The 14819-nt window shown below is 44.7% G+C and overlaps 1 protein-coding gene across 2 annotated transcripts in view; it reads right to left on the bottom strand.

Moving 5' to 3' along the window:
* Window positions 1–14819, bottom strand: part of LOC116399785 (unconventional myosin-X) — a 38495-nt gene that overhangs the window by 17313 nt on the left and 6363 nt on the right. For both annotated transcript variants that reach the window (XM_031877184.1, XM_031877185.1), the window contains 13 exons: window positions 14710–14813; window positions 14041–14170; window positions 13714–13835; window positions 12892–13038; window positions 12481–12581; window positions 11010–11076; window positions 10772–10864; window positions 10386–10454; window positions 10136–10218; window positions 9596–9704; window positions 9092–9172; window positions 1479–1603; window positions 1121–1235 (listed from right to left, as the gene is read on the bottom strand). In XM_031877184.1, coding sequence (XP_031733044.1) covers window positions 1121–1235; window positions 1479–1603; window positions 9092–9172; window positions 9596–9704; window positions 10136–10218; window positions 10386–10454; window positions 10772–10864; window positions 11010–11076; window positions 12481–12581; window positions 12892–13038; window positions 13714–13835; window positions 14041–14170; window positions 14710–14813 — 1346 coding nt within the window. The remainder of the gene's footprint in view (window positions 1–1120; window positions 1236–1478; window positions 1604–9091; window positions 9173–9595; window positions 9705–10135; window positions 10219–10385; window positions 10455–10771; window positions 10865–11009; window positions 11077–12480; window positions 12582–12891; window positions 13039–13713; window positions 13836–14040; window positions 14171–14709; window positions 14814–14819) is intronic.

The following is a 14819-nucleotide window of genomic DNA, read 5'->3' as shown; positions in this document are numbered from 1 at the left end:
ACACACACACACACACACACACACACACACACACACACACACACACACAAAACTAATGACCATTCATCCGTTCAGCCATCCTCCACTGCTGTCACCTCTTGCAGCATCACACAGTCATGCTGTGATTAGGGATCTGTGTCCCCCATCTGTCATTTCCCCACAGCAACCTCACACACACACACACACACACACACACACACACACGTTGGCAGTAGGTATATCCTCTCTGATCCGGTGTAGTGGAAGCAGAGAGCAGAAGACCGGGGGGATGAAGACTGGATCCAATAATTGTTGGATTCCACACTTCAGATGCTCTGGACTTCAATTATATATGATCCCACACACACTCACACACACACACACACACACACACACACACACACACACACACACACTCACACACGCTCACACACACTCACACACACACACGGGTACCTGTGCTCTTGAATGGTTTCATCGAGTTGTATTTCTTGTAAGACGCCTGAAGCCAAACTAAGCCTTGAGGGCAGCCAGCATGGTTTGGCGAAAGCAAGACTTGCATCCAGTCGTATTGATGTGAGAGAGGAATGAAAGCGATCGGACGTTTTGAGCCGGAGGCGGAACAATCAGGAGCTCAGGATTTGACAGGAACAAGTCAGTTAAGCTGCAGAGAAGAGAGCAGGAAGGATGTTTCCCACCGCTGATTGACAGGAAATGCAAATCTGAGGGAGAAATTGTTTCTGTTGTCGACGCATTTATTTGAATGAGCCAAAGGAGCCTCAGACAGCGTGTGTGTTAGCAGCCTGGCAGGCGTTTTGTGATTGTTCTCAGAGTGAGAGGGTGACGTGTTTTGCTCGCTGCGCTCTATGTGATTTGTTCACTTTTATTCTGCCGTCTTGGCAAGAAAACCTTGGAAAAGAGATTAGAAATGTCAAAACGGTACAAAAAAGTAGAAAAAAAAGAGTCAAACTAAAAAGCAACAATCAGAGACCTGAGGCAATACAACAGGACCCCAGCAGACCAGATTCGGCCTGAATGAGGGCCCCTGAAGACCTCAAGATATTTGATAATTTCTCAAACTTATGTGATCAAACGCCATAGAAATGACAAAATACGAAAGCAAATAACATCTGCGCCTCACCTTGGTCTTTCCCAGCTGCCACTCTGCACTGCTGCTGTCGTAGCGGTGCAGCAGCTGGACGCAGCTCCTCCTGTGGTCGTCCGGCATCACCGCGCCCGGCATCAACACCTTGTACCTGGAGAGCAGGTGAGGTGAAGCAGAAGTCCAGCGCTTGTTGTGGTTCTCATGGTGAAGCAGCAAGGATCTAGTCTGCATATCATTTTTATGGTGTTCTAAACAAAGTTATTTTCTTAAATTGCTAACTGGCTTCAGTTTAAACAGAGCAACCATCTATATCTGTCACATAAGAATAAAGGATGATACATGTATTCATGTAAGATATGACGACGGTGCTGGAAGTCTTGGTGTCGGGACAAACCTGGAGCAGAAGTCTTGGAAAGGTCTCCGGACGGGGAACCCGGTGCGTCGAATCCTGACCGTCTCCAACATGCCGGAGTATCTGAGCTGGTTCAGAACCAACGTCTGGTCGAACTGGTCAGGCATCTAGAGGCAGACGCATGTGACAAACAGGATGAATATGAGGCCGTTTGACTGCAGGACAGTCACATCTGATAGATATTTAAATAATGATTAAGTGTGTTAAGTGAAAAAATCTGTAATAAGTGAGAACTTTAACACCACAGCAAACTTCCATGAATGTTCCTCTGTCATGTAATCAATGCATCAGCTGCTCTCACAACACTCTTCCAGTATTGATAATCCAGGACATCGTGATCTCTCATGCAGCACTAGTGGACGGAGGTGTCATTTTGTTTTTTACAGCTGTGGTGATGGATTTGGGATTGTGACTTCACTCCTGTGTAGAGCTCTGAACGTGTTCTTTCATAGGATGCTCTGCTGTGTTGAAAGGGTTCACAATTCTGTATTGAGCTTTGCATTCTGGGTAAGAATCCAGGAAGTTGTCTTCGTCTGACGAATGTAAGTTTGATGTTGCACCACAACTCGTTTGATGTTGTGTCAACAGAGGCTTCATCAGAGCTGTTTGATGGAAACCCTGAGACTGAACTAGACAGTTGACATGCTTTAAAACCAAAACGACGGGCCCAAAGAGGCTAACAGAGACATATTTCACAGCTCTTTAAATCCCTTTGAGTGCTGAATCTGTCAAACCACGTCATATGATGTCTGCAGGAAAACCACACGCCACTCCCATCCCTTTAAACGCATATACACACGACCCTGCATACCACTCATTCACAGCCTTGAACCCAGAGAGAGAAGCGCGTACGACGGCAGCAACAAATCAAAACCCCTCCAAAAAAAAACACACACTTGGCATTGAGATACCATTATGAAGAGGCCATTTTCTCGGGGACCCCTCTCGCCCTGTAACCTCAGTGGGCGTAGGGGGTTGAGGGGGTTGGGGGGGCTGGGGGCGCTCAGGATAAGAGTGGGCTTTCATAGCCGCTCGTAATGCCCCCTTTATCCAGCGCACATCTCCCCTGATCGCCCGTTGATGGCCCATTTGAGCCGCTGAGATGAAGGGAGGCCAATTCACCACCAGATCTTGACTGAGTGGACTGAATGGGGCCCTTTAGCTGCCACAGGCCGCGGAGAGTGCCTCATTAGCATAAATGTACATTTGCATGCGGCCGGGCCGCAGCGCGCACAAAGCCGAGCGGGTCAGGAAGCTGCCCTCCTGTTTTCTACTTCCAGTGTTTCCTCCTGTTTTCGCTCAGATTCTTGGACGTCAACAGCCGCTCGTTGTAGGAGTCAACCTGGTGAATTAAAATGTCTCCTCGTTCTTTAGTTCAGTCTCTGGAACACAATCCAGAGAAGCTCCATGCTGTGTCAAAGAGCTGCCGGAGACACTGCGCTGTCTCACTTCAGTCATCACATGTTCTGTGTCAGACAGGTCCGTTCTGTCCTTTTCTATTCAGTATTTCTAGTAATGACTCAACTAAAGCTGCCTGAAGTGAGAATAAAAAGCTCAAACTGACATGAATTCAGCCTTTGTACCTCAGAAATTAGTGTCACGGTTGGAATATTTGGCAGAAAGTTGGAGAAAATCGCCCAAAACTCAATTTAAACAGGACACAAAATAATAGTTTTCCCTCGTCATTGGCTACTGTACCTATTCTTACAGATACGGTTCCATGGGAGACACTGGAAGGGAGGGACTTTGCATCTTTATGCCAAATGTTTTTGGTATCACCAGTTTATGTCCCATGAGACTGAAACGTTCCGTTGTCCACCTATTGTCTTGTAGTGTAGAATCAAAGGTTCTTGGTGGGGTTGTTTTGGAAAAGATGCCTCAATAAGCGTTCGATTTTAAAATGTTTTGGGGCAAAATCAACTGTCCATCAACTCAGAACAACAGGCAGACCACCTCTGGCCTCTACAGGGGCGTGACAACAGCAGCCCGAGGGGTAAAGACTCAGTGTCCTTTCTCAGCCCGACTTCCCTGCTAAAAGACTCGGGGCATTCAACAGGGACAAAGGGGGGCGTGGCGGTGGTCCGCTCCCGAGGGGGTTGGGAACCGGCGGGGGAAGACATCAGGATGATGAGCCGACCATCGTTCAACAGCAGTAAGAAGCTACGGAGATGATCCTGAGTCTTTGTACTTTAATCGTTTGTCATTCTGTAGCTGATTTTCAAGATTCCATGAATTTCTTGACCACTCAAACGAGAAAATAAAAAGCAGTTTGAACAGACTGGAACAATCCCGGATGAAGTGAGGATGTCCATCTGTGTCGATTCGGTCCACAGGTTCTTACACATTTCTGTCCAAATACTCTAATCTGGTTCGTGTGTGTGAGCAACTGTCATATTGGGTTGAAATTGCATTTCAGCAGCCACCGAGAGGCAGCGACAGATAACTGGATTCATCGCCCAGAGATTTGATTTTCTCATTTCCTCAGGCCACCTTTGGATAACACAGAATGTTTCTTCAGAGTTTTATACTTTCTTCTGCACCAAAATGAGTTTCTGCCACTGACTGAACTCTATAACCTCACATTTGAGGGTTTGAATATTGATGAATGCATCACCCAACTGCTGTCCCAAACTGAGTGGTTCATAGCAGAGAAATGTCTCTGCATATTATTGTTCTACCTTTAATTAAACGCGTTTGAAGACCTTTGATCTCTACAAGGATCAACATTCTTGCTTTAAACTAAGAACATCTGAGAGCATCTAGAACCCAAAGACCTGCGTGTCTCTTTGTCAGGAGTCCTGTTTGCTTCTGGGCGTCCAGGTCTGAATGTGGGATTATCACTCACTGCTCAGTCGGGGCTCCTTCTCTGAGGTGATTTTGGGGGAAACAATGTTTTCCGCTCAGAGAAGGACATAAATCCAACCTAAATCCCCGACCCCGCTGGATTTAAGCCTGAGCCAGTTTGGAGGAGGATTCTTGTGGGTTTGATTTCTCAGAAAACATTAATGACACAAAGGAAAGCTGCAGAGGTAGAGCGACTGAGGAGGAACCAGTAAAAACAAAAACCAGATATCAATTAAGTCTCCGTTAGCTGTAAAGAAGATGATCTGCAGCTTCTTTGTGCAAGTTCTCGTCATGTTAAGAACGTTCTAAACTACAATAAATAACAGACAGATGCACTGACTCTAACACACTGCAGCTCACTGTTCAATGCTCTCGTTCCTGTTTTAAAAAGAGACATTTCAGAACATCAACATGACAAAGAGCAGCTATGATCGACGGGCGCATCGAACCATTTCTCTCTGTTATCGAATGATCTGTCAATTATTCTTTCGATGAATCAATTAGTAGTTTCAGTCAATAAAATGCCCGAAAAGAGTAAAAAATATCTGGGACCAAGCAAACACATTTGGCATGTTCGCTCAACAGATGAGTCGCACACAAAGTGATTTCAACACAACAGAAGGGATTCAAAATGACACCAAATCCTAAAATATCGGCACCGTAAGACACACAGATGCTATTTCCCATCTTTGCGTCACAACCATTGAATTCAGGAGGTACAAATAAAAGATCCCATTAGAAGCTCTTCTTACACAACAGTAGCCAGAGAAACTACTTTCCCCTGATAATCATGTCATTAACGGAACAGTCTGCTCATTATGTCGTCAGCATGGATCAGGCTTTAATAATCATCGTGCACTCACACAGCGGTTAGACCTGCAGGCTCTAATGTTTCATCGTTTCCCTTTTCTCGAAATTCGATGCGGATCAGTTTGGTTCTGAAAGCCTTCGTGTCCAATTAAGGAGACGACAAACAGGAAGCTGAGGGTCTGTCTGTTGCTCCACAGCACGGAGTTATGAAACAGCACAGCAGAGTAAAGAATCATTAATGAAGAATAAAGCTGCTGCATCTTTTTCTTTTGCAGGATCTTTGGATCGGTAGAATAATTACAGAAACTGTTTCCAGTTTTCTCACTTTTGTACCAAATTCAAGCTCCGTGCAATATTAAAATTGCAGCCGTCCATTAATTGATATTGCTTTTAATTACTGCTGCGTCTCTATTTTCAACAATCTGATTAGTTTTGGTCCAAAAGTTGAAGCTGATTGAGCAGCAGAGTTGGATACGAATTCAAAATGCACGGTGTAAAATCACCTTTAGACATTAAATGCATGCATGACATCTCTACTCTTTCTTTTTAGATGTTCCTTAGCAGATGACACTTTACTCAGCGGACAGAAACTAGACTCTTCTGTGTGCAAAACACAGGAAATCAAACTGCCTGAAAAGCCTGAAACGATGAGAAACTCTCTCTGAGCATCTGTATCATGTAGCCGAACACAAACCGCTGCGTCTCTCCTCGTTCCACAGCACTTGAACCCTCCGCTGGATGCTCAAAAACCCCGTGCAACAAGCGGCACACTCGAACGCACCGCTTCCCATTTAAATGAAGAACAAGCCTCGGGTCTCACCGTGCATCGCAGCTCGGAGCTTCGCTTCCTTCAGCGGTTTGTCAGATCAGAGAGAAACGGGGGAAAGGACAGAAAACTTCTCTCTGTCTCTGCTCCCAACACACACACACACACACACACACACACACGCATACAATGCCACCACAGAGTCAAACAAAGGCTTTCAAACCCAGACTCACCCAGAACTCCCCCCCCCCCCCCCTCCCCCCCTTCTGTGTGGAGAGGGAGGGCCGTGGTTGCCATGGCAATGCATCTCCTGCTGAGGCTAATTTGTGCCACTTGTAGGTCCGGACAGAGAGAGAGAGAGAGAGAGAGAGAGAGAGAGAGAGAGAGAGAGAGAGTGTGTGTGTGTGTGTGTCTGTGTGTGTGTGTGTGTGTGTGAGTGTAGAGCAGCCTGTTTACATTCAAACATGGAGTGCTGACTTTTGTGTCGACTCACTGCAGCTCACTGGTGTGATGCTGCCTCAGACTGGCTGAACTGGGCTGAACATCAACTACCAGCCAACTGGCAGTGTATATACACATATATATACACGTTTATACACGTTTATACGTGTGTATATATGTATATATACCCACACACACACACACACACAGAGAAAATAAGGAGAGAATAAAAAATAAATGGAGACGCAAAGTACAAATGATGTTCCAGCTTTTATGAAAATACGAATCCACATGTTGCAAATGCAAAATGTAGTTTAAAAATGGACAAAACTATTTGTGGTTAGTTTGGGATAGTTTGAAGTGTAGTCTCATGAATATTGTGTTATTGATCAGCCTGACTGGAATATCTTTCCGTTTGTTATATTTATCCAAAACAAACCACAAACACGCATCACTTCCTGTGTGGCAGGAAGAAGCGAGATGGCCTCAGCTGATTGCTCTCATCTTCATCGAGTTAAAAAGAAACAGGACGAAGGTTGAATCAGCGCCGGGGCCCGGAGCTCAGACGGAGCCTTTGATTACTGACAGTAATGAGAGAGATGTGACTGAAGGCTCCACACAATGTGCTGTCAACTCAGGTCCAGTCACCATCAATAGACTCTGATCAGCCTCCACAGTCACATGTTATTACTGTCAAAACACACACACACACACACACACACACACACACACAATGGCTGCTGTGGTGACGGGCGACTGCATTGGATGAGCGTAGATGATGGACTGACAGGTGGAGTTTCTTTGCCGACACAAAGGAAAATGTCTTTCTGCTTAATGCTGCCTGCTCCACAAACTCAACCCTCTCAGCATTAACACACACAGAGTCTACACATCACAACGTTTAAAGTTAAAAGATAAAGAAAATGATGAAGACAAATACTGTCATGTCATCATTTATTTATAATTCCAAAATTGGAATTTAGCTGGAAAGCTTTAGGAGTGTTGCTTTAGGAGATATCTGAAAACAAACAGCAGCATCTCCATCAAGAGGCAGTTCAGTACAATGATAACGATGTGATTCGGTGTTACAGAACGACTGTGCAGTGGTGTTCCAGTTGGACTCCTGTGCTTTTAATGCGACTATTGGAAAGTGTGCGTGCACAACCGTGTGAGTGTTTGCACGAGTCCTGATTGTATTTAACAGTCTGTCAATATATTGATATTTCCACAGATGATCCACTGACCATCTGCAGGAGTCCTGTGACCCTGCAGGCTCTTCAACACGTTGTATCACTGCAGCCAGTCTGTTGGTAAGTTAACCTCTCCTCACTTCCCAAAATGTCTCTCATTTATAAATATATACGTAGAAAAGAAGCCTGTAAACTGGCTCTGAAGGTTTCTGAGGTAGACTCCTACCGCTGGACACCTGCTCAGAGTCAGACAGGCAGATGACAGGGACGCCTCTCGGGGGCTTTTAAGGGCTGCGTGCCGTGTTGCTCTGACCCTTGTTTCCCCTGGGGCGGCCCTAAACCCCCCCCCCCCCCCTCCTTGTTTCACTACATTAAGCCTCATTCAACAGTCATCATCCGGCCTTGTTTAACATCCGATCAGAAGAGGAGGCCAGACGGTCGTGTTTCGCCTCGTAAAAAACACGCCAGCTGGTCTCCCAGAAGACACCAAAGATACTCACAAGTGTGTAGATCATGTCTGCATCTATCAATCTATCCGTCTATACATCTATTTATGAGAAGTTGAGAATAGAAGTTGGCCTTCAGACTCAAAATGATATTTGCATGTAGCTGTATAACGGTAACCATCTTTAGAAGAACTAAAGCTTTTGAATTTCAGAGCAAAATTAGTTTTATCTTCCTTCTTCTCCTTTCATGCATCTCATTTCCCAGCATGCCTCTCTCTGAATGTAACTATGAAGATGCCGTGACCTTTGATCTCCTCACTTATATGTTTCATGTGGTATGAAGTGAAACTTATTCTGCAATTCATCCTGCAAAACAACCCATTAACTGTCTCTTCCCACTGATCCAAAGCTGCTGCTAAACTCTGGTTGTATCTTCCGTGTTTAGTTTCTTCAATACTTCACTTTGTTGTGTAGCCGTATGAAACGGTTTCAGATTACTTCTGTTCATATGGAGTTGTATTTATTTGTTGTATATATTTGTTGTATATATTATTATATTCATTGTTTTCACAGGAAATCAGAACTGAGAATGATTTTAGTTTTCACAAACTCCTTCTAGATGACAGTATTTTGTACATTATAAAAAATATATATATCACCAGTTAACATTGTCAACAGCTGCTAAGATGCTTTAATTCAGGGATTTTGGTAAACATTTTGAGAAACTTCGACCCAAAGAATTCCTGAGCTGGGATCAGAAAACTTGGCCGGACAAACTTGCTTCACAACATCTTAATTTCCCTTAAAAAAAGATTCCCATGATTCACCTGCTGGTTAATCTCCAGATACCTTGTGGTTACAGAAACGTCCACAGTCAGCTACTTAACATATCAATGACTCTCTACCCGACAACCAATAGGCAGGGAGACAGATTCTCTGGTGGTAAACATCACTGATGACCAGGCATGGGAACTATCAATAATTACTGACATCAGCTCCGACATCTTAACCTGCTAATGTTTGCTCAAGGGTAATAACTGTGTGTGTGTGTGTGTGTGTAATGTGTGTGTGTGTGTGTGCATGAATATCTGCACTCACCTTGTGTTTATTTGGTTTGATGCATCGGATGAAGAACGGGTTGGAAGTGCTGAGTGTGGCCATCAGGGAGTGCAAAGAATCCTGCAACAAAGCAAACACTTCTGTTACTATGGTATTACTACCATCACTGCTATTCCTTCTAGTACTACTGCAGCTACTACTTATAATACTGTGACTACTAGTATGTGTACTACATCTACTCATAATAGAGGTGGTACTACACCTACTGATGCTACTCCCATCACTGTACTAAATATATCAATATATGTAAAGTTAGGGTTTCAAAAGGGTTCTTGCTGAAGGGCTGAGGTTCTACCCAGAACCATTTCTATCTAAAGAACCCTTTTTGAAAGAAAGAGTTCTTCAAGGGTTGTTGAACTGTGATGGTGAACCAGGACTGTTGTGGGTCTAAGCTGCACCACATCAGCCCCGGTCATTGTATTCAGCACCGATAGTGTTTGAAGAACACTGAAGAGTAAAACACGTTGTATGTTTGTGACTTACCTTGAACTGGGTGCTGACTGTGGGCCGTCTGTGCTTGGAGCTGCTCTTCAGAGTGTCCTGTTTGTTTCGGCTCAATACGTGTTCGAACAGATCGTAGACAAAGTCCAACCTGAGGAACGCAAAGGGGGAACAGTTGGAACACACGCTGAGAAATACTTTGAATGTTGTTACAAAGGGAGCGATAGAAATAGTGGTGAATAAAGGAGCAGTTTGTAAATAATCAACAGGTTTGATGTGGTGAGGCTGCGGAGCCGTGCACAGATGAAATAATAAACTGAACTTGTAATAATTTGATCTGAAAAAGGGTCACGTTAGAAGCAGGAAGAGTCAACATGCTCTCCTATACCGGTGCAGTTTAAATGGAGCTCAGCAGCCATAAAAGGGAAGATGGTCGTCAGTTTGACTTCTTGCTCTCACATGACGTCTGGACACACAGATCAACATGCCACTGAGCAAGGCATTTAACTCTCTCTGTAATATATGTGAATTACAACAGTAGAGAGGCAGAAACAAGCCTGTGTGAGGAACGCTGTGATGTACCTGCTCTCCCTCAGCAGGTTGAGGATGTCGTCTCTGAAAGTGTCTCTGTTCTTCTCCAGCATCCCCCTCACGTCGTACAACACCTACAGCCGGCCACAAGAGGGCGGCAGAGAGTTTAACAGGGACAAAGAGGAGAGGAGTTGAGTTTTCTCTCCTCAGTTTAAATGAATCAGTATAAAGTGATGACATTTTGTAATATGAACTGTGTCTTTACACAAACTATACTAAAATAAAACATGCAGCACATTACCTCTCCTGCATAGTGCCTGACTCCAAAGTTGTGCACAGCAACACGAGGCTTCACGTAGAAAGAGTTCTTCTGCAGCGAGAGAAAGGAAACGGTTTGATTACTTCTGACCAGCAGAGACGTCGTTAACAGAACCACCGTCACACAGAGAGAGACTTCAGACTACAAACCACGTCTGTAATCTGAACCGCAGCTGTAATAATCTCAATCTCTGAAACTGAAATAAGAAGTAGAATATTTCCCTCTGAAATCTAGTGGAGTAGAAGTGAGAACATGGAAACACTGAAGTAAAGTATCGGCCGGACTAAACACTGATGAGATCTCCTGGGTTGTGAAATGAGAATCTTGCGGCTGAAGAACGACCAACACGTTTTCAGACGGAGACGTACCGAGTGCTGGCTGTGGAGCTTCTCCAGTAAGGTGCCGTCGGTGGCTTTGGGGAAGTGACTCTCCTCATTCATCAGTGCCAGGAGACCCAGTTTCTATGGAAACACGGAGAGGAGATCCTCATCATCTTCATCATCATCATCTTAATTGTTCTCAACGAGACTTATCACAAAAACACTGCTGTGACTAACAGCGTCATCATCCTACTTCCCTCTCTTGTGTTTTAAATGGCCCTCGTACCTTCTCGATCAGGTCCAGACACTCTCCGTTGTCCATCCAGTTGATGTCGACCCACACCAGGCCCTCCCTGCAGGAGCAACAACAACCAGGTCAGACATTTTACAGCACATGAAGAAACGGAACTATTGTTTCAGACTTATCCGAGTCTTTCAGTGGCCCCCTGCCCGGACGGAGAGGGAACACGTCACAACCAGCAGGAATGTGTCGGCACCCCAGACTGAATGGATCGTGATGAACAGATGAGGCGCTTGTGTCTTACGATCAGGACCTCCAGGTTGGCGGCTAAAAGCTAATAGCTAACAGCTAACAGCATCCTTGTGCCGTTTCATCCAAAGAACATCCAGCCCAGAGGACACACAGTTGGTTTGAACTGTTGGTGGAGCTTTGGACCAACTGGTGACTTCATCAGCTGTGTTTTCTAAACACTGAGAAACATCAGGTAACAATTTAGTCCGAGTGGACGTGAGATGATGTTTTGGATTTTCCGTTCTATCTGAGCCAAAACGGAGCGTTTTTAACGAGTGACTTCAGCGACGTCTTATTTCCACTAGAACGTGTTCAACTCTGACAGATTCATATTAGTCCAGACAAAGCAAACATGACAACAGTCTTTAATATGGATTGATTTTAATAAGTTAGAGAAAGCCAAACAGCAGCAACTCATGGCTGGATTATGGAGCGAGCCACAGGGGCCCCCCGGGGCCTCATAGCCAAGCGTGGCCCAAGACTTTAAAAAGGAAGTTGAATGCCCGGGGCCCTCAGTGGGCACAGCACAAGATGACCACAAGGCCCCTGTGTGCTTAGAATGTGAGCTCACCATTGGGGCCCCCCTAGACCCCTCAGCGCTTACAGAGCGAGGGTCTCTGGAGCTCCTCTGCACTTACAAAATTTTCCAAAGTCAACGAGGTAATTGTGTTAAATAAAGTGATCTCAATATTTACTGGAGTCATTATGATTTTTGCCGTAATCAAACATGATTGGGGCTCCAAAAGACATGTGCCCAGGGGCCTCACAGGACCATGATCCGGCCCTGCAGCAGGTTCTTTCCTCCCTCACAACAGCTGCTACACTTGTGTTGCTTAAAGTAGCTGAGCGGTGAAATAACTGCCACCTCAGCATGACTGTGTGATTACGACAGCGTTTAAATTGGAGATTTAGTTAAAGATATTAAATAATAGGCACATAACAAAGTGGAATTATCCATTTGTAATTGTAAGAAAGAAGCACAACTTTGGGGTATTATGGAAAAGTTGTGCAAAGTATTTCTGGAGAAACACAACACGTTAGAGAGTTTTCTTGCCCCGTCTGGCTCTTTTAAATTAAACTCTGTTGTTCATCAGCTCACACATGACAGCGTACACATGTAGAATTAGACTCTAATGTCTCGCAGTAACACAACATTTTGTAAAGTCAGTCGACAGAATTCTGCAGTGAAAACAACAGAACGATCGGGTGAACGACCTCCACCTACTTGTTGTACTCCAGCTGCTCCAGGGAGAAGATGTGCTTGTTGAAATATTCCTGAAGCTTCTCATTTGCATAGTTGATGTTGAACTGCTCAAAGCGGTTGACCTGCAGGGGAACAAAACGAGGCAGACATTAAGACGCAGAACACACAGACGGAGAGATAACGAAGCGAGGAACGAGGAACTGATTAACAATTAAAATACCATTAAAATACGTGGGAGACGGGGAAATTAAGGGTGAGGGATCGGATTTAATTTAATTCACTTTATTTATAGATTCTGGGTTCATATCAGACACACTAAATAACGCCTGGGTTTTTAATTTCCCCTCAGTCATCCATTCTTTGGGGGGGTTTATAGATAGCTTTGGTTAAAACGTGTTTTTATGGTAAATCTCTCCACGAGTCCGAACGCACCTCGAAGTTCTCGAATCCGAAGATGTCCAGGATGCTGATGGACTTGAAGTCTTCTTTGCCTCTGATGCGGTTGTTGAGTTTTCGGATGATCCAGTTGAAACACTGGGAGTAAAGGGCCATGGCCATGGAGTCCCTGGAGTCCACCGCCTGCAGAGGAGCAGGAAGTGAACCGCTGCATCAGCACACATCAGTCAGAGCAGAAGCGTACTCAGTCATGCTCTGTTAGTTTTGTCCTAGAGTATTATACCACTATATATTTAAGACAAAAGTGTAGTGTATGCAAGTACTCTGTGTTTGTAAATCATGCACCTGATGTCTATGTTGAATAATACTTTATTCATAGTTCACTGTGTGGTTCAGTTTGTAGTAAATGATCTGAATGTCTGAGGCTGAATAACTTCTACATTGTTTAGGTTTTGCTTCTGATTTATCATTCATGACACTAAGTATGATATACTCATGTGCTCTGTGTGGTGTTACGTTATTAACATGGTCCTAGCTTCTCATATTTACTGCCTCTCTCTGTGTTTTATCATTATAAACTGAATATATTTGGGTTTTGGACTGCTGGTCAGACAAAACAACATATTTGAAGACATCACCTTGGGCTCAGGGAACATGAGATATGAGATACCCTCCTCTATGTTTATACAACCAGACTATAAACAATGAAGAAGAAGAAACCAAACCTCAGGCCAGATTGTGCCTGAAACAAAGTGTTCGCTGTGAGTCTACAGACAGATTAACAGTAACACAGAGGCCAGTCTGTGGAGATCACCAGAGGTTATTAGTACACAGGTGAGCTGACTGGACTTCACTCACCTGTTCCACGGTGAGCGGTGTGCAGATCTCCTCGCCCCTGAGGATCATGGACCGGTGGGTCAGGACCTCGGCCAGCTGATCTGGGTTCAGCCCCAGGAGGTCAGACGTTCGGCTGAGAGCAGCTGGTGGAGGGAACACGTTAGCAAAGATGTCTGCTTATAAACATTCTGCTTTTACTCCCAGTCGCAGTCATTCATCTAACTAAGCAGGAATGTTTAGTCAGGGATAAGTAGAGAAATAACTACTTAATAACTGGCGCTGTTGTCTCTAAACAAAGGATGAAGTCCGATTAACGACGGAGTGGAAAGTGAGGAGAAACTCTCGTACCTGATTTGGAGGAGACCTGCGCTCCTCCGGCCGTCATGAACTCGATGTTCCCGGCTTGGAGAACCCCGGCCAGAAGGCGCAGGATCTCCCCGATGTTCTCCTCCGTGAACTGCATCGTCCGCATGGCATTCTGGGAACCACAGACACACAAAGAAGGAGCTGATGAGAATAGAAACCGTCAGGTGGTAGCTTCACATTCTCGCTGGTGTTTGAACTCCTCAGCAGCTCATTTAGGTTCTTTTGGGACTGAACGGATCTCTGAAGCTCAATCGGTGTTCAGCAGCTGATTAGTCTTTTGGGTGTTTTGGAGGTTTGGACTGACGTGTCTGTTGGTTTGGAAGCTGTGGTTTTAACTTTTCAGAGTTTTATCCTCTGAATAAATGAATGAATTAGTCCCACAGAAACATAATGTATGCAAATATATGTGTGAAATCGAATCAAAGGTTCTTGTAATACAATATATATAACGTGCAAGAATACATCATTATTTAAAAACAACGTTTTGAGTCATTTGTCATTTTCGACATTTCAAAACAATGAATCAAAAAAGAATCCCGAGATTAATATGTCTGGACAACAAATGTAACTTCCCCTCAGACGAGTGAACGTAGTGTCAGTGTGTCTGAATGTAAACATGTTTAGTGATGGAGCCGGCTGAGTCCTGCGGACCTGAACGTCCTGGAAGGTGACGCTGTCATTGACGGAGTTGTCAGCGAGGCAGCTGGACTGTCTCAGGTAGTGGTAGCTGGCAGGCTGGCCCAACGCGAACGCCTCTGCAA

Source organism: Anarrhichthys ocellatus, unplaced genomic scaffold (genome assembly GCF_004355925.1).
Source record: "Anarrhichthys ocellatus isolate YVR2014 unplaced genomic scaffold, GSC_Weel_1.0 scaffold128, whole genome shotgun sequence".
NCBI lineage: Eukaryota > Metazoa > Chordata > Actinopteri > Perciformes > Anarhichadidae > Anarrhichthys > Anarrhichthys ocellatus.
The sequence above is the reverse complement of the archived record's forward strand: the minus strand, read 5'-3'. Positions and strand labels throughout refer to the sequence as shown.